Source organism: Eptatretus burgeri, chromosome 8 (genome assembly GCF_056783735.1).
Source record: "Eptatretus burgeri isolate ZD-2024b chromosome 8, Ebu_testis_v1, whole genome shotgun sequence".
Lineage (NCBI taxonomy): Eukaryota > Metazoa > Chordata > Myxini > Myxiniformes > Myxinidae > Eptatretus > Eptatretus burgeri.
In genome coordinates, this window is record NC_140968.1 from 80,059,305 (window position 1) to 80,082,711 (window position 23,407).

The 23,407-nt window shown below is 44.5% G+C and overlaps 1 protein-coding gene across 4 annotated transcripts in view; it reads right to left on the reverse strand.

Annotated features, from left to right (window-relative positions):
• Positions 1–23,407, reverse strand: part of LOC147022142 (serine/threonine-protein kinase DCLK3-like) — a 133,550-nt gene that overhangs the window by 106,410 nt on the left and 3,733 nt on the right. Inside the window, exon 1 of one of the 4 annotated variants that reach the window (XM_085892768.1) lies at positions 18,712–19,078. The exons of the other annotated variants lie outside the window; for them this stretch is intronic. Coding sequence (XP_085748894.1) covers positions 18,712–18,961 — 250 coding nt within the window. The 5' untranslated portion in view covers positions 18,962–19,078. Of the gene's footprint in view, positions 1–18,711; positions 19,079–23,407 lie in introns of those variants that run through there. 4 annotated transcript variants of the gene reach the window in all.

Sequence of the window (23,407 nt, forward strand, 5' to 3'; positions counted from 1 at the left end):
GATTCCATCCATTTTATTTCCCCATTCATTTTTCATTTCTTGCAAATTTGTTTCCATGTCGCTTATTATCTTGCAAGCACTTTCATCCATTTTGCTTCCCATGCCATCCATCTTTGCCAGCAAAATTAACAATGCCTGGCGCATAATGGGAGTGTCCTGCACGGTGATTTTGTCCTGAGCCATAGATGCTAACATTTCCAAATCCATTCCTAATCCCTCCTGCCCCTGCTCGCCTTAGCTGAACATTTTACGTGCTGGGAATAAAATTTATAACGCTCGTAATTTGGGGACACGGGGGGGGGGGGATTGCTCCATATACCCCTGATCCGACTCCGTGAATTTTGCTATGGAGGCAGAGGGGGCCGAATCCCACTCCTGACACCAATTGTTACTGTCCGGGGGTCAGCCGCCAACCGACCGCTCTGAGCGGAGCCGCAAGTCGAGTCGGCCCGACCGATCGCCCGGAATATAGATCGCCGCCCGGATAACTCCGAGCGACGGGTCCTTGTACAAGAACCGAAATACGCCAATCGGCAGATCACGTGTGGTAGGGTCGATTGCCAATCTTCAATTTACCTAAATACCCACGTGATCCAACTTCCGGGGTATTCCACCCTCGACGGAACTCGTACGGAACAAACCGCCGAGGCGAGCTTGTCCGTGCGCGATTCCGAGCGGCGTAATCTCCGAGAACCGTCGGTCCAAATGTCCCCCTATTACGGCAAACCAACGGCTTTCTAACTCCAAACACACGAAATGTTCAGTCAATGAGGGAATGGATGCAACGAGCAGGTTTACATTCACACAAGGACATTTATTATAATGAAACACATATGCAATTAAATAAGGCAAAACACGTATGCAATTATACAAGCAACAAAAGCACGACAAAATAACTACAACCGTCTACTTATTATGTACAGTCATTTACACGTAACAGCAGTTCCTACTTATTAGACGGGTCCGCGGACACACGTACGTGCACGCGCGCGCGCGCACACACACACACACACACACACACACACACACACACACACACACACACACACACACACGAAATGGTGGCTGAGGCCTTTAATCACGAGCTCCAGCTTGGAGGACAGGTGAGCTGAAACTCAGAGCTTGACTCGAACCTTTCCACCTCGTGTGGTCTTCAACTTGTCCGGACCCGGGCTCCAGCGAGAGCGAGCTGGATCCAATCGCCGCGATCCTTCCCGAGCTCCCGCGAATCCTCCCGCACTTCTCAACACGTTCCGGTGAGACGAGGCGCCGATCCTTCCTGTCGATTGTCGCTTCCCTGAGGATCCAACTCCAAGAAGAGGCCGATGCATCGCACCAAGCCAGGAAACAAAATGGAGAACGAAAAGCTCCACGAACCAAGAAGAAGAGGAAGAAGAGGAAGAAGAGGAAGAAGCCTCCACTCGCAGCTCGAGCCGAACAACCGGCTCAAGTTCCTTCCAAAACAAAGCAGCAGCCGAAGCTCACTGAGCCAGCCGAAGCAAAAAGCTTCCGAAGGCCTCAAGCCAAGCAAGCCAAGCAGGACCCGATGGCCTGCTGAACGACTGCTCTCTCCGAAGCAAAACGCTTACTCCTCCCACGGGACTCAGCACACAAACTCTGCCACAGGACTCCCATGAACTCAGCCCCCGAACTCAGCCCAACCACGGGACTCCCACACGAACAAAGAAAGGATCTCCCCTTTATCCTTCCCACCCCCTCCCCCGCACCCGGCGTGACTCATGCCCTCGTGATCCACCCCCCCCCCCGCTCAACCACGGGTGGGAGGGGGTTGTTGACGTCACGGGATGGCAGGGTTCTTCTTCCTCTTCGCAGAAGAGGGGGAGGGACGTCTCCATTGTTCACTCCCTAACTATTAAATCAATCCGCAGCGCATCTAATCGATTTCAAAACATTTAAACAATGGAAGGTGACCTATCTAGGGAACATGCACTTATCGACATAGCTGACTAAGGGAACCTGTATGTTGTGTGCAATTGAATTTCAAATTCGTAACAATATGTTGATCTGAACTGGGCTCCATGGTCCTGCCTTTGGAAGAATTCATTAATCAATTCTGTGAACGCGCGGTGAAATTAGTGAGACACGACTTCATTGCCAAGGCCCAATCTCAGTTTCTGAAAAATAAGAAAGACGAAATCGGTGAAGGAGAATTTGTCATTATTGGAGACTTCTCAGAGAACTATTCGTTTGTCGTACAGGATGCGGCACAAGGATTCCATTGGAACTGCTCTCAAGTGACAATTCACCCCTGGGTTTACTATTTCAAATCGGACGATGGCAAATTAAACCACGATTCGTTCACGATTATATCAGAATGCAATACTCACGACGTTGTCTCAGTCCAGCTCTTCCAAAGAATGTTCATTGAACACTTGAAATCTAGTTTTGGAAATGTAAAGAAACTTTACTATTTCTCAGATGGTTGCACTGGCCAATATAAGAATTGCAAATCCTTCATAAACCTATGTCGTCACAAATCAGAGTATGGTATTGACGCAGAATGGCATTTTTTTGCCACAAGTCATAGCAAGGGCCCTTCAGATGGCGTGGGAGGTACAGTCAAACGAGAAGCAACATGTGAGAGCCTGCGTCGATCTTACGACAGTCAAATTATTTCTCCAAAATATCTTTTCGCCTTTGCTGAAAATGGTTTGAATGAAATGAAGTTTGGTTACGGGATCTAAGAGGCGTATGACGAGGAAGAACGAAATCTGGAAGAAAGGTTAAAAACGGCCAAAACCATAGCTGAACTCAAAAACTTCATGCTTTCATCCCTATTTCTGAAACTGCTCTTCAAGTACGCGAATTCAGCCTTAGCGAGGAACACCGTATCGAGTCAGCTATTTCAAAATCTACACCAACTTTTAACGAGAAACTCTCAGGTTATGTCACAGTGCACTATGATGGAAAATGGTGGCTTGCCTGCATCATGGAAGCCTTTCAGGACACTCATGAAGTGAAAGTGAATTTTCTTCATCCAATCGGGACTGCAAATAGTTTCTTTTTTCCTGACATTGAAGATCACTGCATTTTGGACATTTCTGATATACTTCTTTCTGTAAAACCAAAAACTGCTACAGGTAGAACCTACACAATCAGTAAAAAAGAAACAGCTGTCAAATAAAACATTGGTTGGCAAAAAATCTTTATTATAATATGTGAGGAAAAACTCTTACTCAGACTAGTATCGCTTCCAGTTCCTGCATGTGCATGTGGAAAATTGATGTACAATATACTGATATAGTGTATTGCAAATCTTGTGTTCAAATATTGTGCTATGTATTGTGGCGTATTGTGTGTCCAGCACCCGAGTCCCCGAACAATAAAACCATCATCACACTTGAACCCATTGAGATCCCATTTTCATTTATGCTGAGGTGTTGGAGTCTATGAAGGGGTATTCTCACACGAAAAAATCGGGACCATCGGTTTGGCTGGGGAGCAGGAGTCCAAGGTCAAAGGGCGCCCCAAACTATAACTTTTTGAATTACTGTTTCGGAGTGATTTTACTTTACGCGATTCGAAAGATCTCGCTTTTACGAGCATTTTGATACCAAGATCATCCAAATCGGACCACTACAACCTGTGATATGGCCACTGGAAGATTGTGGGTCAACCGGGGGCGCCCAGATTTGGGGGGCCCCTAACATGGGCCCCGATTGGCCCCCAGGTATGAAAATTGACACATAATGTTTTACCGTGGATACAAACACTTTCACAAAAAAGAGTGAAGTCTAAGACGATGTGTCAAAAATTTTGCTGGAAAATGTGTACACTTGACATGGAACGCCCCACTAGGGAGCGTCTGTCCTGGGGGCCCAGCGACCAAGTTGTCTGTCAGTGCTCCTTTTGTACTCAGGGGACCTGGTACTACCATTTTGCGTTGGTTTTAGCCGTTCCGCTGTTCGGTTGAGCTAGCGCAACCAAAGGGTCCCGAATTCGGGAGTGTCTGTCCTGGGGGGCCGAGCGACAAAGTTGTCTGACAGTTGTACTTAGGGGACCCCTTACTAGCATTCTGCGTTGGTTTTAGCCATTCCTCTGTTCGGTTGAGCTAGCGTGATTTTCGCGGCATCTAATTAGTGTCTGTCACCGGTATTATAATAGAATGACCGTTTTTTACAGCCATTTTTCTCTGCTGTGCAGGGGTTTGGCTTTTTCTTGAGGCAATGTTTTATAGCCGGATGCCCTTCCTGACGCCAACCCTGGTCGCCTCTTACGACACACAGGGATATGGTACACCTATTCTAACCGGGGCATACACCGGGACCAGTACACTGGCACTCATTTCGCCGACCTCGGAAGGATGGCAGGCTGAGTCAACCCCCTGGTGTTAATTCAGCAGCCAACGGGACTTGAACTCAGGACTCTGGGATCCCAAGCCGCCACCCTAACCACTAAGCCAACACCAGGCTTGTCACCGGTATTCCAGCGGCGAAATCGTCTGTCATTGTTTATACCGTGTTCCAAGCTATACGAATAATATCAGAAACCTACTTGGGGCTGTTCCGCTACCAGGTTGAGCTATCGCCGATTATGCGATACAGATATTGACTGCAGAATGTCAACCCAGCAGCAGTGTCCCGGCAGACGCAGAGTTCTGAGGTGCGAATATCATCTGGCATCTTACCATGAGGACGGCAATTGTTCCCCTCTTCGATTGAGCTAAGCCCCGTGGGCTCCCGGTATACAGGTGCGCCCAGGGGTATGTTTAATATCTCTGTGATGTTCTTTGTCATCATTCCTGTAGGTCCAGCTATCACTGGTACAACTTTGGCATTCTTCAGCTTCCAGGATCTTCTCACTCATTCTTGAGGTCTTGGTGTTTGGTCATTTTCTTGATTTCTGCATCGTTTAGTCCAAAATCACTGGTTTTACCACCTCAATCAATAATACCCTCTTCTCTCTTTTTTGTACCTAAATATGCTATCTGGTTGCAATGCTTTGTTTTCAATGTTCACGCTCGATGTGATCATTAGGTCATACATGAGCAGTACTTCCAGGTTTTTCGTCCAAGCTTTTGGTTTATGCTACCACAAATTTTCTGGAACTGGGATATCTAAGTTTTTATAGATGTGCCAGTGATTAACATTACAAACTCTGTTATGTTGTTGTGTGTACAGCTATTCTGACATGAGTTTTTTTTTGTGTGTGTGTGTGTTCGTTCATGAAGCATAACATATATCATTCTCTTTGCTAACCCCACCTCCACCTCTCACCTTTCTCTCTTTTATTCTCATTCTCTCTCTCTCTCTCTCTCTCTCTCTCTCTCTCTCTCTCTCTCTCTCTCTCTCTCTCTCTCTCTCTCTCTCTCTCTCTCTCTCTCTCTCTCACCCCTCCCTCCCGCAATGTGTAGCAATGTTTGGTGCGAGATCGCTCTCTCCACCTCCCTCCCACCCCGCCTTACTCTTTTCTCCTTCCTATCTTCCCCCTTCCCCCTCCCTTCTCCCCCTCTCTCCCCGCCTCTCTATCCTCTCTTCCTCTCTCTCCTTCACCTCCCTCCTCCCCCCCCCCCAACACCCTCGTCAGCAAAGCAACGGGGTTGTATTCATTACTTGTCACGAAAATGCACACACGTCCCATAAATGTCGTATTAAAAAAATATTGTTGTGTATCGACCTATGTGGAATACAATAGGATTAGTCACAACCTATGGCTATGATTGTGCTGCCAACTGTCTTTGCATGATCACCAATAGCTTCAGTGAAAATCTGCACAGTGAAGACATTGGTCGCCATTTCTGTGCCAGCTGCAAATCGACATTCTTCAGGATAAGGCTTACGATTGCACATCAATCGTGAAGACCGTGTAACAATATTTAAAGCAAAACAGGCCCAATCATTTCCCCAGAAGGCCTTGTAAAATTCAGCTGGTAATCCATTCAAACCTGAAGCTTTATGAACATCAAGGTCAGAGCACAGCATTAAGTTCATCAAGAGTAATGTTCTCATCAAGGGTGTATCACTGAAGGTCATTAAGCTGGGGTAAGTTTGTGGTGATATGATGCATTGCAAATGCATCATTAGATTTAGCAGACAAAATGTACAGAAAACAGTTTAAATAAAATGTTTGATTCTCATGTTATCTTCATTAATATAACTATTATGAGAAGCAAAGGCTCAGAATTTGCTGACCCACTTTAGCCATCTTCTCAAACTCAAAAAGAAAATCCTCACAGCAAGTGTCTAGGTATATTCGACCTTTAACCTGCAGCCGAAATAATATTAGGAGGCCAATTTCTTTAATTAATCCCTTGACCACAGCCAAATTCTCAAACATCAACAGACTCCACCGTCAACATGAAAGCCATCAACACCTCCCTGTAATTGATGAATCTCCTGCTTCAAAGTTTCTATTATTATCCGTTTATGACTGGAGTAGTTACTCATGCCTTGGCCGTATGATGACCAAGTGAGTATCGCGGTGACCCCTTGTCTGTTTGTTTGGTTGTCAGCAGAATAGCGTAGCCAGGTGAGGGCAACTATAATTGCCAAATTTGGCACAAAGCTTCGTAATTTGAATGTCTGAGATGAACGAGTTTAACTTTGAGCTTACAAGAAAAAAAATGCAAGATGAAAATGAGGACAGGATTATATTACTCATGGCACGGCCACGCGACAGTTTAAATAGGTTCGCACCCTACGGAATAATATTGCACTGAGAGAAAACAACAGCATGTAATGAGTCAGCATCTCCTTAGAGAACGTACATTCAAGTTTAGTTTATATTTCTCACAAAAAGCACAGATATGGGCTTTAGCATTGCCCCACACCTGCAAAGATTTGGAAAGTTATGCAGTTTGGCCCAAAAAGTCTCAAAGGATAATTTCAAAAAAGGATCACTCAGAAGGATGCTGTTGAAGGATAAATATAGGGTGTGCTGGTATTACGAGGTAATGAAATCGGAAATTTCACTGAATGATGGTCAGGAAAAATAGAGAGGGAATAATTCAAGGATGTGTTGTCTAAGATTAAGAAAAGAATGACCGCTATCAAATTTATCGAGCCGAGCAAGTTATAGGCTGATTTGCAAAACTCGATACCAGGTAAATTGTTGAAGGTGTGTATGTTGTAGTCACCAAACGTATCTGAGGTTATCATGTGAAATAACGTCAAAGAGAGGTGTGCTTGGAGCTGGAAGCGTTTCTGCACTATTCCTATCGAAATTGAGATTTAAAGTGCAATTAAAATCATCACTTAGTTTGAGAGTTGTTCACACACAGATATACAGAGTTGGGGGGAGTTCAGGAGAGAGAGAGAGAGAGAGAGAGAGAGAGAGAGAGAGAGAGAGGGAGAGAGAGAGAGAGAGAGAGAGAGAGAGAGAGAGAGAGAGAGAGAGAGAGAGAGAGAGAGAGAGAGAGAGAGAGAGAGAGAGAGAGAGAGAGAGAGAGAGAGAGAGAGAGAGAGAGAGAGAGAGAGAGAGAGAGAGAGAGAGAGAGAGAGAGAGAGAGAGAGAGAGAGAGAGAGAGAGAGAGAGAGAGAGAGAGAGAGAGAGAGAGAGAGAGAGAGAGAGAGATAGATAGATAGATAGATATTTTGAACACCTTTAACATACAAGGTTAAAATACAAGCTAGCACAAAAACAAACGAAAAGGACTAATCAACAAATCATACTAAAATACTCAATTTGGGGCCTGTCTGACAACGATACATTCAATCATTACTTAACCAATCTCAACCAAACTTGACAGGACGAAGGGTCAAACGATGGAGGTTGTAGCGACTTCATTTGCCCCTCTCTCCAAGGGGCTTTTCTGCCTTGGACAAACGTGGTGTTAAGGTGTATTAATATAGCTTATCGTGATGTTTTGCGTCTACATCTACTGTAATCTATTTCCCCCACAGAGGTTAAAACATGACCCTTCCTGCAACTCCCGTAGGGAACACGTGTTCCAGTAAATTAAATTACACAAATATGTCATAGATAACAGATAAAATCATGTTTAGAATGCAAATTTCAGATCACCGTGAAATATTTTGCACAACACAATCTTAAAACACCATTTCTGTTTAAACAATTGCAAATTGTCTAAGTTCTGGGAAATATAAACTAAAACTGCACATGCAACCTGGCAATACATTCAATGCAACATTTGCGTTTGCAAAGAGTTTTCCTTTTCTTGTTTTGTAGATTCCTAATTTACATTCAGTGATTAAAAAATATAGGACTTTCAAAATAACATGAATGCTAACGAGGCCTTTCACACATGTGCTGTGTGTATGTTTTCAGTGACTCAGTGCTGCTGGCGTGGCTACTTTTAACCTGCCATTGCGAGAAAGAAATGTTTAATGCAAATGGTCTTTTTAACATCATTTTAAGCATTTAAATGAAAGAGTGGCAATTTCAAAATCGTTAACTGTAATTATTGTGTTCTTGAATGTAAATCGGACTCACGGAAACATAGAAAATACGAGAAATATCTGATGATGAGATTTTGAGTTACGACAATTACCTATAAATACAAGTGAGCAGTGGCAGACACACACACACACACACACACACACACACCGAAATACCAGATATAAAGATACAACATGGGATCTTCAAGGGAGATTGCCTTTCCCCCCTCCTGTATTGTCTGGCTCTGGACCCACTGCATAACCTCATCAACAAACGAGAAGGGCACTCGGTAGAGTGCTTAACTCTGCCACGTAATGCCTGATCCACGAGAAATATCAGGCCCAATACATTTTCGAAATATGATGCTATGCAGTACTATATCGTTTACGGCCCTATCTCTCAATGGTGAAGAATCACTTTTAAAATGAAATAATTCTCGTATCCAGACCTAGATTTGGATCTTCACCAAATTCAAATTGATTTGTTGTGGTCACACACCCAACCTGTCCACCAAGTTTCATCCAAATCCATCCACAACTTTTTGAGATATCGTTCTATCTCTGAGTTTAGCACAATCTCTCAATGGTGAAGAATCACTTAAAAAATTCTCGGATCTAGATCTGGATTCAGATCTTCAGCAAAATTGAATAAATTCTTCCTTGTCACACACCCAACGTGTCCACCAAGATTTGTCCCAATCCTTCCACAACTTTTTGAGATGTCATGCTATATATCATTTTGGCCCGATCCCTTGATAGTGAAGAATCACTTAAAAATTCTAGTAGTCGGATCCGGATCTGGATCTTCACCAAAATCTATCAGTTTGTCCTTGTCACACACCCAACCTGCCCACCAAATTTCATCCGGATCCGTCCACAACTTTTTGAAATATCCTGCACACAGACAGTCAAACAGACAGATAGACAAATAAACAAGCAACCAGACAGAAAGGGGTGAAAACATAACCTCCTTCACCATCGGTGACAGAGGTAACAAGGACATAGATACACACTAACAACCAATAGAAGAACATCCAAAGGATCACGAAAGGTGACACATCTATGATACATGGATGTTTTAAAGCTCTTCACACCGAATCACGAACAATTGACAGAACAGCTAAAACCAGTAAAACGGTTCTCTGAGGACATTCAAATGGAATTTGGACTAGATAAATGTGCGAAGTGCACATTTGTAGAAGGTAAACCAACAAAAACAAACAACATAAAAGTTGACTTTGAAACAACAATACAGCAGTTAGAAAACAAAGCATCATACATATCCCTCGAGGTAGAAGAGGGCCACCAAATATATCACAAACAAATTCACAAAACAATCGCCAAAGAATACCTACATTGAACGAACCTGATCCTGAAAACATACCTCTCCCCAAGAAATAAAATCAAAGCCATAAACCAACTCACAGTACCAGTATCCCAATGCAGCTGTGGAATAATAAACTGGCCCCAATCATAAATCAATAAGTCAGACATCAAAACAAGAAAACTCCTTACCATCCACAAAATGTTCTACAAAAACCAGTACATCTCAAGAGTATACCAGCCGAGACAAGAGAGAGGCAGCGGCCTGATGGAACTCAAACAGGTGCACAGAGAGATGAGTGGAGAAATAGCTGAGTATGTGAAATGCTCAACAGACTATCAGATTCAATTTGTCAACAAACATGAACACAACAAACCTGAAAATGTATTCCGAACTCACCTTGCAAGGAATTTCCAAAAACAGGTGCAAATAGAAGATACCACATAGGAAAATTAAACAGCAACAAATACAGCCTCAACAATTGCAAAAAAGAAATGTCAACAATTATACACCAACAAGTGGGAAACAACAAAAGAGCAGGAAAATACAAAAAATAATTGGACCGAGTTGGGATAGACAAAGAAAGCTCATTGGAATGACCTTTAAGAGGTCAGCTCAACTGGGATGGAGAATGAATAATAATTAATAAATGCCCAAGATCAAGGACACTACACCAATGGATTTAAAAAGATGGTGGGACTGACCAGAGAGACAAGTGTACATCGGTTCTGCAAGAGAGAAACAGAAATACTAGTCACCTGCTTTTGGGATGGAAAAAACTATTCTCAGAACAACTTTACACACAACGGCACAACAAAGTATGCACAGTGATTCATTGGCATATCTGCAAAGATTTCAACATCCTAGTTCAAGAAAACTCATGGAAGCACGAACCAAGGGCACTCATTGAAAATAAGGACGTTATGCTCAAGTACGACCTGATGATCCCGTCCAGCATGAACATGGACAACAAAGCCTTGTGACCAGACATCGTTCTCAGGAACAAAAAGGAAAACACAGCATCGCTGATTGAGATGTCAGTACCCAGTGATCTTGGCTTCAATAATGCAGAAATCAAGAAAATTACCAAATGCCAGGACCTCAAAAATGAGATCAAGAGATCTTGGAAGCTGAAGAGCATCAAAATTGCACCAGTGAAAATTGGAGCAACAAGAATTATAAAGAACTTCACAGATTTTGAAAACCATCCCTGGGAATATTACCACAAACCAACTACAATTGGAGGCAGTCCAGTGTTCGGTGTCAATCTTGAAATGAGCCCTCGGAACAAAACTCTGAGAACAACAAAAGTTGAACAGCTTGGTCTTGGTCCATGAATCGTGATCCTTACCGAAGTGAAGGTGGATACTTTGAGTCTTGTGAGGACCAACACATGTCTCATAACCATCCCTATCAGTTCCAGTTAATGCATTGAAATCCCCCAAGACCAGAAGAGTATCTCTCCCGGGGCACTGATCAACCGTAGACTCTGGCGTGGCATTGAATGCGTCCTTCACGCTGAGATCACTCGCCTCAGTCAGAGCATACGGTGACCAGGGAAATGACAACCAAGGAGTGACGAATCCTTTGTCTCATAATACGCTCGTTGATCGGTGTTACCTCAATTATCATTGGAGTCAGCTTTTGGACACACCTACATCAACTCCTTGGGAATGGTAACCATCAGAGTGACCAGACCAATAGGAGGTGTAACCACCCACCATGATCTAGCCACAATCCAGTCTCATAACCTGAGAGAGTGCTGCAACACCGATGTCCAAACGCTTGAGCTGAGATGATAAAAGACAGGTGATCATCCTCTCTTAAGGATAGGACATTCCAGACACTCACCCGATGGGGCCGCTGTCTGGTGGATGACACCTCAGCACCACCCTGACACACACAACCGCAATCTGACCCGGGAAGGTTACCCATGGTTTTCCTCCTATCATCAAAGATTGGGGGTCCCGAAGGCTTTGACCCAATCCTGTCTACCGGTGAGCTGACCTGCAGAGGGCAGCTGCACAGGAGGTACTCCGATGGAGTGGGTTTTCAGATTATTTTGTGCTTTTCGTATGTTTTGCGGATTGAAGGGTTTTACGGTGGCCAGAGTGCAAATCCTGCCACCAACCTCCTAATAAAAAGGAACCCAACTGCAGGAGGACGTCCACAGACACAGTTGGGCAAGAAGCGAATCTTGAAGAGTTGCGGTGTGCCTTCAAGACTACCATCCTTGATGTTGCCGGTGGACGTGTCTCCAAAGGGTCACTGGATACCATTGACCAGAGTTGCAGGGCCAGGCTCAATGGCAGAGCGGAACTGTTCAAGGAGTTGAAGCGTAAAACTGTATGTGTACTGAGGGTGGACAAGGAGGCCTATGTGCGAGGAATCTGTGAAGTGGTAGAATATCACCTGTGGTCAAGTGATTCTCATCCTGATTGCAGAAGAATCTGCACATTGCGTTCCTCCAAGCCTGTCCCTCGGTGTACGGCAGTTAGAGCGGAGGGTGTTGGGGTCTTGACAGAGGAGTCCAAAGTGTAGGCCCGCTGGGCTGGTTACCTTGAGCGGCTGTACCAGGCTGACCCAACAGCTGTTGAGTTGGACATCAGGGATGTAATTATCCCTATTGCTGACCCTCTAATCAACTGTGAACCACCTTTGTTTGTGGAAACTCAGGATGCGGTGAACCTGTTGAAAGGGGTAAAGCTCTTGGAATCTGTAGCATCCATGTTGAACTTCTCAAGGCTGGTGGAAAAGCTGTACTTGTCATTGCATGCAATTCTGTGCTCTGTCTGGAACACAGGCATCATCCCAACTAACTGGAAGAAGGGCCATGTTGTCCCTCTCTGGAAAGGTAAGGATGATCGCCAGGATTGCAACAGCTACCAAGGGGTGATGCTGCTCTCATCGGCAGGCAAGGTCTTTGCTTGGATAATTATTAATAGGGTTCACCACCTTCTGCTTCAGACCCAATGCCCAGATCAGTCAGGCGTTATCCAAAAGAGGTCAACGATTGACCGTATCCTTGTTGTTCAGGTACTCGCTGAATGCAGATGAGAGTTTTGGCAGGGGCTGCTTGCAGCCTGTGTTGATCTCTGTAAAGCGTTCGATTCAGTTAATCGGGATGCCCTCTGGAGGATTCTGGGTCTTCGTGGGATGCCAGCAAAGGTGATCAATCTGATTTCTGAACTATACTCTGGTACTGAGAGTGCTGTGAGGTGTGGTGATACCATCCCTGACATATTTCCAGTTGTTGCTGGAGTTCGTCAGGGGTGTGTACTGGCCCCAACACTTTTCAGCACTTGTATGGACTGGATTATGTGGAGGATGTCAGAGTGATAAAGTTGCGGTGCATCGTTTTGGGAATGTCAAGAACTCTGACCTTGATTTTGAAGATTATTCAGTTACCTTTGCGGATATGCTGGATATCCTTATGGTAGCCCTCGAGGCACTGAATGAGGAATCAGAACCACTGGGATTACAGGTTTCCTAGGTCAAAACTAAGATCCAGGCTTTCAATGACATCTTCAATGCTGCTATCTTGTCTGTACCTGTGTGTGGTGAGGATGTTGAGGTCAGAGAGAGAGAGAGAGAGAGAGAGAGAGAGAGAGAGAGAGAGAAAGAGAGAGAGAGAGAGAGAGAGAGAGAGAGAGAGAGAGAGAGAGAGAGAGAGAGAGAGAGAGACTGACTGACTGACTGACTGACTGACTGACTTACCTTGGTGGTGATATTCATGTCTCCGCATGTTGTGAGCCAGAGGTCAATGTACTCACTGGATCATGGGGTGTGGTGCTGTCGGTACCTATGCAGGAGGACGAAAGTCTGAATCTTTAAGTCCTTGGTGCTTCCAGTCATTTTTTTGAATACCATGTCAAGGCTCGTATAAGAGGTAATATACAGAAACATATGAGAGAGTGAAAGACCCAAAGACTCAGACTATGTGTCCAACAAGCAGTTGCTGAGAGAGACCCAGATGAGAATTGTTACCTGTATAGTCCATGAGCATCCGCTGCGTGACTGTATTGACTTGTGGCCCGTTTTTCTGAGCTTGATCCTGCTTACCAGATTCGCTCAGCGAGGAAGCCTCATGATTGGAGATGGCCAACGGGCCGATGACATGCCTTGTGGTTGCAGCAGGTTGATCAGCATCTCACGGAGATGGGGATCGGCCAGGCATCTGCCTGGGGTATGGCCAGACGGAGGCCCCTGGAGTACCGGTGGAAAGTGGACACAGCACACACTGCTCTGGCGCATTCTCCCATTCCTGAACTGACTTGACCATTTACGGTGCAGTATTCCTGTCCCCACGTTTTCCCATGCAGTGTGGTGATTTGAATTATAAGCAATAGGTATGTTTTTGCTTCATGCACGTAACCCGGGTTTTGTTATTTTTGCCTGTACACCGCCCAAATAAAGGTGCATGTCAGAAGAACATGTTGCATGCTTGTAAGATCGCCTATAGGGCGGGTACTCTGCTAGTCATACTAAAATACGCAATTTCGTCCATGTTTCTGTCTGCCTGACGGTTTGTTGACCGCAATACATTCGGTCGTTACTTATCCCATCTTAACCAAACTTGACAGAAGTACTAAAGGTAACACGGTGGAGGTTGTATCGATTTCATTTCCCCCCCCCCCACCCCTCCATATATCTAGTGGGTAAATGGGGCAAGATGCATGGCGTAGGGCTTTTAGTTAAGCCTTCAGTCCTTTATTCTTTCATTTATTTCATCTCTTTACTTTCCTTTATTAGGTCATCTCTTCGAGCATGACCTAATAATATGGGTGTCGATGTCCTTCGATCCGTCCGTCCGTCCGTTCACAATGAAATTGAAGCGGGAGATCTGGTCATTAGTGATCCTGATAGAGGTCGATGAGACGTACACGATGGTATGACTTTCAAGGTCACCGAAGGTCAGGGTCAAGGTCACGAGGCCTTTGAAGTTGCGAAAATGACGATTTTCAAATTGTATCTCTCCGCCATTTCTCAAGCGATCTTGAATTTGATTGTAGCATTTGAATCTATGGGACAATATCTAAATTTGGTTAGGCCGGATTTTCGATATTCGCTTTCGTTTTCGTGTCACATGACTTCAAAGTTGGCAAAAAATGCGAAAATGACGATTTTCAAAATCTATCTCCTCCTACATTTCTCAAGCGATCTTGAATTTGATTGTGACATGAATGTATGGGACAATATGTAAATTTGGTCGGGACGGATTTTCGAATTTCGCTTTCGTTTTCGTGTCACGTGACTTCAAAGTTTGCAAAAACTGCCCTACCTTCAGGAGGCTATATATTCTCTACTGGGCATGGTAAAAGTTAGTGAATGGTGTCATTGCATAGGAGCTGACCTTGTATATTTATACATTTTCCGCCGAAGGTGCAAAAGTTTCAATACCTGAAATGTAAATGTCGGCATTTATTTTCAAAATATAATTTTGTGCGCGTCCAGAGTCCATCAGGGTTGTGGCAGCGTTCGTGAGGTAGTTGAGCTTTGCACATGGCGGCGTCAACACCTTGCTCTCTCTTTGCTTCGCCCTTCAAAGAAGAACCATCCCTCAAATCTCGCTTATTTCATCATCATTTCCATGGTTCCATAACTCCTTAAGCCACACTTCTTCCGTGCAGTGCCGACCCACATTACTATGTCATTGTGGTGGAGCTCCAACCAGCTCGTGCCAGCCACAAACCCTCACCCATCCCCATTGTTCATCATATGCAAGTCTGGTATATGGCGCCGTTGTGGGGTTAGGCTTATTTCCTATTGTACAGGATGGCTTGAAAGTCACTTTACCCCTCCCGAGGAAAGCATTCATTCTTAAGTTCTTTTAATAATCAAGTTTTATTGTGCAGTACTTACAATAATAAAGCAGTCATTGTATCTGGATGTGCTCTATCATTCTCCTTGCACCACTGAATTAATCGCCAAGTCCTCTTAGACATCCTGTGTAACAGTTGTGAAGTCATCTGTGCAAAAGAGGCCACGAATATAGCGTGCAATTCTTCAATCGTCCTCCCCCACTGGTTTGTCAACACTTTCTCTTTGATGAAGGCACACAAAGAGTTGTGAACCAGTGTTTTGAGTCCGTGTTGGTGCATACCATGGAGAGGAAGGGATGTAGGGAGGTGTGAGAAATTTAGCAGGGGTAAAGCGACTTTCGGGACTGGATGGCATAAGCTGACGTGTCATAAAATATCTCACTGTCCTTTTCATCCTATCATTTGCCCAAGGTCATGTTCCATCTGCTTGGAAATCAGTGAACATCACTGCATGACAAAAAACAAAAAGTGCAAAAACAATCCCCTTAACTCCAGACCTATTAGCTTACTTCCAATCATCAGCAAGGTCACAGAATCCATCATCGCAGTTGACATAAAATATTTCCTTTTCTCCAATGACCTCATCTCAGATCACCAATTCAGATTGAGACCAGGTCTACCTGAAAATGTTGCTTCTACTCTCCCAACAATAATGGAGGCCATCAACGTCAGATATGAGATCAGGGCCATCTCTCCAGACAGAGTCTGGCATCCTGCCTTGCTCTTGCTTTCATATATCGTGTGGCATCCTTCGTTACTCTCCAAATACTCTGCCTATGGTATCTAAGGCCAACTGCACTCCTGAGTTACTGACTTACTTCACTCTCGGAGACATGTGGCACTCAACAGAATCCTTTCATCTCCCTCTCCTTGTCAAGAGTGGAGTTCCCCAAGGTAGTGTTCTGGGCTCAGTCCTATTCCTAATCTTCATTCACGATCTCTCTGAAAAATTATCTTTATTTATTTGCTGATGACTCCACCCTCTCCCATGACATTCCTCTTCCTTCATAAAAAACATGCAGCAGCTTCTCCCTTCTATTGAAACCTTCAGAAAATCACAAGCAAGTCAAACACTTGGAATATCTCTTTCAATCCTGAGAAATTTCTCCCTCTCTCTTTGAAGCTGTCATCAAAACTCTTCGGTCTCACGATCAGCCATGATCTTTCTTGGGCCAACCATATTTCAAAGTTGGCCTCCAAACACAGTTGCTGACTGGGCATCCTCCATTGTGCAAAGTCCTTCCTTCGCACACCTGAACTCTTATCCCCTGACACAATGTTTACATCTGTAGATTGATGGAGTACTGCTCTCTCCTCTGGGCCGGTGCCCCCACCTCACATGTTGTCCAGCTTGACACCATGGAAACCAAGGCCTTCATGATCATTGGACTATCCCATGATGAAGCTGAATCTATGGGCCTATCACTTTGCCATCGCAGATAGGTCGGTGATCTCTCTGTCTTCTTTCACCTCCTTTTTGGTCTTGCACCCTCTGTTCTTTCATGTTTTGTCATCCTCGCCCTTCTCTCTCTCCAAACCCCAAGGTTTCTGCAGGGTGCATGCAATCCACCATCAATCCACTTTTGGGGAAACTCCCCAAATCTAGAATCATTGCTCACCTGCACTCATTTGTTCTTCTTTTTCCCCACCTGTGGAACCAACTTCCACATTCTCTTCAATCTGATTCTTCCCTCCAGGTTTTCGAGACTTGTTCAACACCATTTCAGTTCATCCCCCATCAAAAGCCATGATCTTTTCTTCACCCCTGTTAACTCCCCCACACCTCCCTCGCAAATCCCACCCATTTCTTTCCTATGAGTTTGCTTTTGTATCCATTGTGTCTATCCAATGCATCCTCCCTTCCCCCTCATTCTTCCTTACATCTCTTATTTGTCCAAGTCTCTCTATGTTTTCTCCCTCATCCCTGTTTTTAGTGTCCCCCCCCCCCTCTTTCTACTGGTCATTTTGTTCTGTTGCATCCTGATCCATTCTGTGTTTTAGCTCTTCCATGAACCTTGACTTTGTATATCAAAAAGGTATAAAATGATTTGCACATTAAAGTTTGGGACTATAACGGGAACCACAGTACGCTCAGATGGGGTATGTTAAACCATAATCGAGACTTCAAAGCTCCTGTACACTCGGGATGAAAAGCGCAAAGCTCAGCATGAGCGCTGAAGCTTTATAAACGAAATCCCTCTGATGACGGTTGGTGGGAATTGTCCGGCAATGCTATTTGCCATCAGGTCAAAGGAAGATGGAATCTCCAAGGCAACAGTGGAATATATTCCAGGGTACAGATAAAAGACCTCGCTGGAGAGAAATGAGAATATATCTTTCATCTCCTCCACATTCTGCACAACCCACACACTCAGCCACTTCCCAAGACCTTCTCATATGCTCCCTCTTAATCTGGAGGCGGTGAACGTTTTGAGGTTGTCATTTACCCTGAATGATAACCCACTCATTTTGATAAATCAATCCTTCATGAAGATTTGATCCTGCGGACCGTTTCGTTTTGAGCCTTTGTGGTTCCGTGTCGGCTCACCTGCAGGTTCAAATGCCAACCTTGTTGAGTTAAAGTACATCTAGCAAAAAGGTCTCTCCATCATCAGCAGACCCATTTGAGACCTCCCTGGCAATCTGTCCAGATCTGGTTGTCCTTAATTGCGATTGTGGAGCCATTTTTTAAATGTTTTATTTTCAGCGCTTCAAACACAGCTTTATTTACACCAATGATGTTCAATGATATCGACGTTTGAATACAAAATAAACGTGGCCCCTGGCAGTCGCTCCATGCTAGGGTTGTGGGCAGGTTCCCCATGCAGGTCCTCAGACGTCGCTCAATGTTGAGAAGAAACCACGAGACTGATGCATCGTGACGTTTGTCTCATTCCACTCTGGATCTGCGTCCTCGTGGACTCATTGGATTAATTTATCCATTTTCACATCGCAGCACATCAGATAGTCTACTCTCCCATGAAAAAATATTGTTTCCACCAAAAAGGAAAGCAGAGTGGGAGAGAGAGAGATATGAGGTCATATGATGCGTTGCTGAAGATTCAAAAGAGCGGCACAAATTCGGCAAGAAATCGGAGCGGGATCGGAGAACCTGTGAGAAACGAACTGGCTATACACCGCATAATCCGAGAGAAGCACAATGGAGTATGTTTATGTTTATGGGATGCGTATAAGGACAACTACTTACGCCATTCACCCCAAATGTACTGCTTCACCACAGTGTGTCCGTCACATGCGTGGCGCCGTGACATCCCGTTGCGGAGCTCGATCACAGCCGCGTCCGGATCGGTGGATGCGCTACGGCCCAGAGTCCGAGCCGGGAGGGAGGATGCTCGACTGACACGTCGGTATCGGAGCCCCCCCGCGGCACGACTAACAGGCAAGCATGTTGAAGCGGCTGTCCGAGGAGGCGGAGGCACAGTACCACCATGCTCCATGACTGCAGGTCGCCATAGGGACCGCGTATGAATCACAGCAAGTCTGGAGTAAGTAAGAGAAGCACGGAGCACACACAGCAGGCCCACGCACAGTCAGGGGCGGCGGAACATCGTCAGAGAGTGCTTCCAAAAATGACTTGCTTGTTCCACCCCCGCTCCCCCAAACCTCCCCCCCCCTCCTCAACCCCCAATATTATTCTATTCAACTCAAACCTTCCAAGCTCAAGCCTTTGGCATCTTGGAACATCCGATTGAGGCAGTTTCCCATGTCCCATCATTCTCTCGCCATTTGACTCCAACAACATAATTCCCACTCAGGAATTATGTTTAGTTGAACAAATATTGGAGTCGGAGAGATTATTTTAAGATGCAAGAGTTTAACCTGTTTAATTCCCACCAAAGGCTGCAGCCTCCATTCCTCACAGTTGCTCTCGTATGTATGTGATGTGAATGTTAAAAGAAAACCATGAAGAGGACGCAGTGCACATACGTATACCATTGGGTCTTGCAGTGCACATACGTACACCGGCGCAATTTTATGGACTAATTTATCGTGAGGAGCTCGGCAGATGCAACCACTCAACTGGCCTTTCTACAAAGGATTTTGTGGGATCTCTAACGTCTTGCGATTCGATAATAAGCACCACTTTGTGCTAACCTTTCACCACCACTTTGGGATTTGAGTTAATTCCACAGCATTGTGCGCACTTGGAGCCACGGAGGTGGACCGGAAGCGCCCCCGCACGAGCTGCACGTAATTCACGCACTCTACACCAACCCACGCATTGGATCCACAAACACAGCACACCATCCCATACCTCAGGGCATTAAAAATCAGAATCAAGCCCATGGTTACCCACGTCACAAGTCGCCTTCCATTATGTACTTGTTCCCCAGATCATCACGATCATCTACCACCAAGGTTTGGTCTCAAGGGCAATGACGCCTTGGCTTGCACACATTAGACCAATCCACTGAGAGGGTTGGAAGTGAAAAGAGAGGAAAAGAGAACCAATGAGCTTCTAAATAATTAGGGTGAGCAACTTGCAGTAAGTAATCTCACACCAATCTCTGTATGTAAGTGCCACCAAGGTAATTGACAAATGGATGGGTCGTCGTGTACCACAGCAAATCAAACCCTGCTTTGGTAAGTAGCATGTTCAATAACATGCTTTTCAAGGTCTCTGTTGTGCTTTAAATGCAGTTGCACAGAAGCAGAGTGAGCTTGATAAAGGATGCGTTTATCATGCATGTGGATTACAATTCTAAAAGTTTCCATCGTCGCCGTATTGAAAACGGAGATGTTCTGGGATTAACGTTCTCATCAGCAGGACAAACGGTAGAGATATCAATTGAATGCACAAAGTCAGCCAGGTGGAGTTGACTCAGCCTGTCATCCTCCGAGGTCGGCAAAAAAAAATATAAAGCTCTCAATATTATTGGAATAATAAAGATCATGGGTCAGGATTGGGGATGACAAGAGATTGTGGTTCACTGCTTGCTTGATGTCCTGGAGGGAAGAGTGAGACAGAGCACCCTCTGAAAGATGGTTCCATAGATGGAAGAAATGAGGAATAAAACAGTTGAAGTGTGCAGTCAGCCTGGATTTGGGGATTTTAACCTGGAAGAATACATGCATCCTTGAGTTGCTGGGGAGGGTTGAAGGGCTGAGAGAGCAGAGGAAGCAAAGTTGGTGAATAGATGGTAAAAAAGAAAGAGAGAGAGGGAACACCGACTTGCCTGCATTTTGAGAGCAACAGACATCGATCACGTCATGGGAGATTCCAATAATATTGAGAGCTTTTTATTCTTCAGAAATCAGTAGAGGCAGATGTGATACTGGAGCGCCAGCCAAGGGCGGACATAGGTCTTGTAAACTGTGAAGCTCTCAAAATTATTGGAATTTTGAGAACTTCTTGAGAGATTTCTCACTGACGTAAACTGATGACACAAGCACCTGTTGGGACTGCCATTTTGGAAGTCACCAAATTCAAATAAATGAACCATTGTCTAGATTTCACATGCTAGCGTGATATTACTAAGGATCATTCAGCACAGATGGAATAATTAATGAAGTGAGGAGTGCCCGTTGAGCAAGCAGGTTTCAAAAGAGGAAGAGGTAGTTGAGATGAAATCGTAAATCGAAGGTGAATCATGGAAAAAGCAAATGAATATCAAAGGAAGGTGTTTCTCTGTTTTATCTGTTATTGCAATGTTTTTAATTGTGTTAATCATTAATTGATGTGGATTATGCTGAGAGAAATGGGGATGCTGGAGCACCTGATGCGTCTAATAAGAAGCCTGTACACTAAATGAGAAGCTACAGTAAGAACAGAGTATGGAGAGACAGAATGGTTTGGAATTGTAAAAGTGGTGAAACAGGGGGTTCATTCTCTCCCCTTACTTGTTCAATCTGCATCGTGAGTACATCATGAGGAAATCAAACTTGGTTATCATGGAGGTTGGACTCTGTGATGGAGGAAGACGTATCAACAATCTAAGGTATGCTGATGATACCACTCTGTTAGCAGAAAGTAAAGAGGTTTTCATGAAACTTCTGCAGACAATGAAGAAGGAAAGTGAAAAAGGTGTTTTTATTTAAACCTAAAAAACATTAAAATCTTGTCAACTGAGGAGATCAACGCGTTTAGACTGGGAGACGTTCACGTGGAAATAGTGGAAAGTTTCATCTTCCCGGGTTCCAAGATTGTGGTGAGTAGAGAATGTGGAGGAGATCTTGAAAGATGGTTAGCATTGAGGAGAACAGCAATGTCAGGATTGACAAAGATGTGCCAAAACAGACCAAGAGGAAGCTGGTGAAGGCTCTGGTATTTCAAGTTGTAATGTATGGAAGTGAGTCATGGAGAGTGAAAAAGAAAGAAAGGAAGAGGATTGATAGTTTTGAAATGTGGCGTAGGAGAGGAATGTGAAAAAGAATTCCATGGATTACAATAACAACAAACAAATCGGTGCTTGAAGAAATTAGAGAAGTCAAAGAACACTTTACCTCGTGAAGTTTTGATAAAAAGAATATGGGAAGGGTCTTTTCTGCTCTTGCTTTGAGTTTCTGAGTGCAATCAATATTTCCTATATACAAGCCGTGATTTTGTCTGAATCTCGACATTCCCCAATGCTGAGTAGCAAATTTGATTGGTCACGATGGCGTAAAATTTTGTCCAAATAATGCTGAACTGGAGGTTTTGGAAATGCCAAGAAGGTGATTTGTGTTCTACAGTATTCAAGTATATAAATCAATTTGAAAAGAAAATAAGGTTTTAAAGGCTGTAGAAAAGAAAAAAACAAAACTATTTTTGGAAGTTAACTGTCCTTGATGCACTGTTTTTACACCACCTTATTTTTTACACACCTTAAAATACTTATTTGTGACTGTTAGTTTGTCCTTTATGACATCCCTAAAAACAGCATGTGAAAAACCCCAAAAAACAATAAACATTTAGTGTTTGGAATGATTTTCAATTATGTTTGACTGCCAGGTAGGCAGTGTTAACTCACTCCTCTGTATGCTGCTCTAAAAAGTTGCCTTTCTCCTCTGTACACATGCATGCTCCAGACAAGATGCTGTACAATTTGCCAAATCCAGAGCCAAAAAAATCACAAAAATAAAATCACAAACTGGTCCAACATGTGGAACATGTCTTTCAATCCTGACAAATGTCACACTCTCACGATGTCTCTCCGAAAAGACCATTTGGAAAACCCCCCATCTACTTTCTCAACAATCCTCTGGAAGAAGTCCTCTCATTCAAGCTTCTGGGTCTCACTATCTGCTATAATCTTTCTTGGGAAAGCCACATTTCTAACCTGGTCTCCAAAGCCAGTCGCTGACTGCGAATCCTCCGTCGTGCACAGTCCTTCCTCGGCCTACCTGAGCTCCTGACCACATGCAAAGCTTTCCTTCGCAGCCTGATTGAGTACTGTTCTCCCCTCTGGGCTGGTGCTCCTGCCTTTCACCTTTATCGGGTTCAAGCTGTGGAAACCAAAGCATTTTGGATCATTGCTATCTCCCACAATGAGGCTGAGTGTTTGGGCCTCTCACTCTCTCACCAAAGGCAGGTCGGTGGTCTTTCTATCTTCTATCATCTCCTCTCCGGTCTCACCCCCAAACCCGCTCTGTCTGCGATATGTCCTCCCCCCCCCATATTTCCGCAGGGCACTCAAGGTCCGTCAGCAACCCCCTTCTGGTAAAACTACCAAAATCCCGAATCACTGCTCACCTTCACACTTTCATTCATATTTTTTCCCGCCTTTGTAATAAACTCCCTCACTCTGTTCAATCCCATTCTTCCCTCCAGGCCTTCAAAACAAATGTTCACCACCACTTCTTATCGTTCCCCATCCAAATCCTCGATCTTTTCCACCCCCGCTAATCCACCCCAAATCCACCTCCTTCAAATTCCCTGCTTTCCTTCCTGAAAGTCCCTGTAA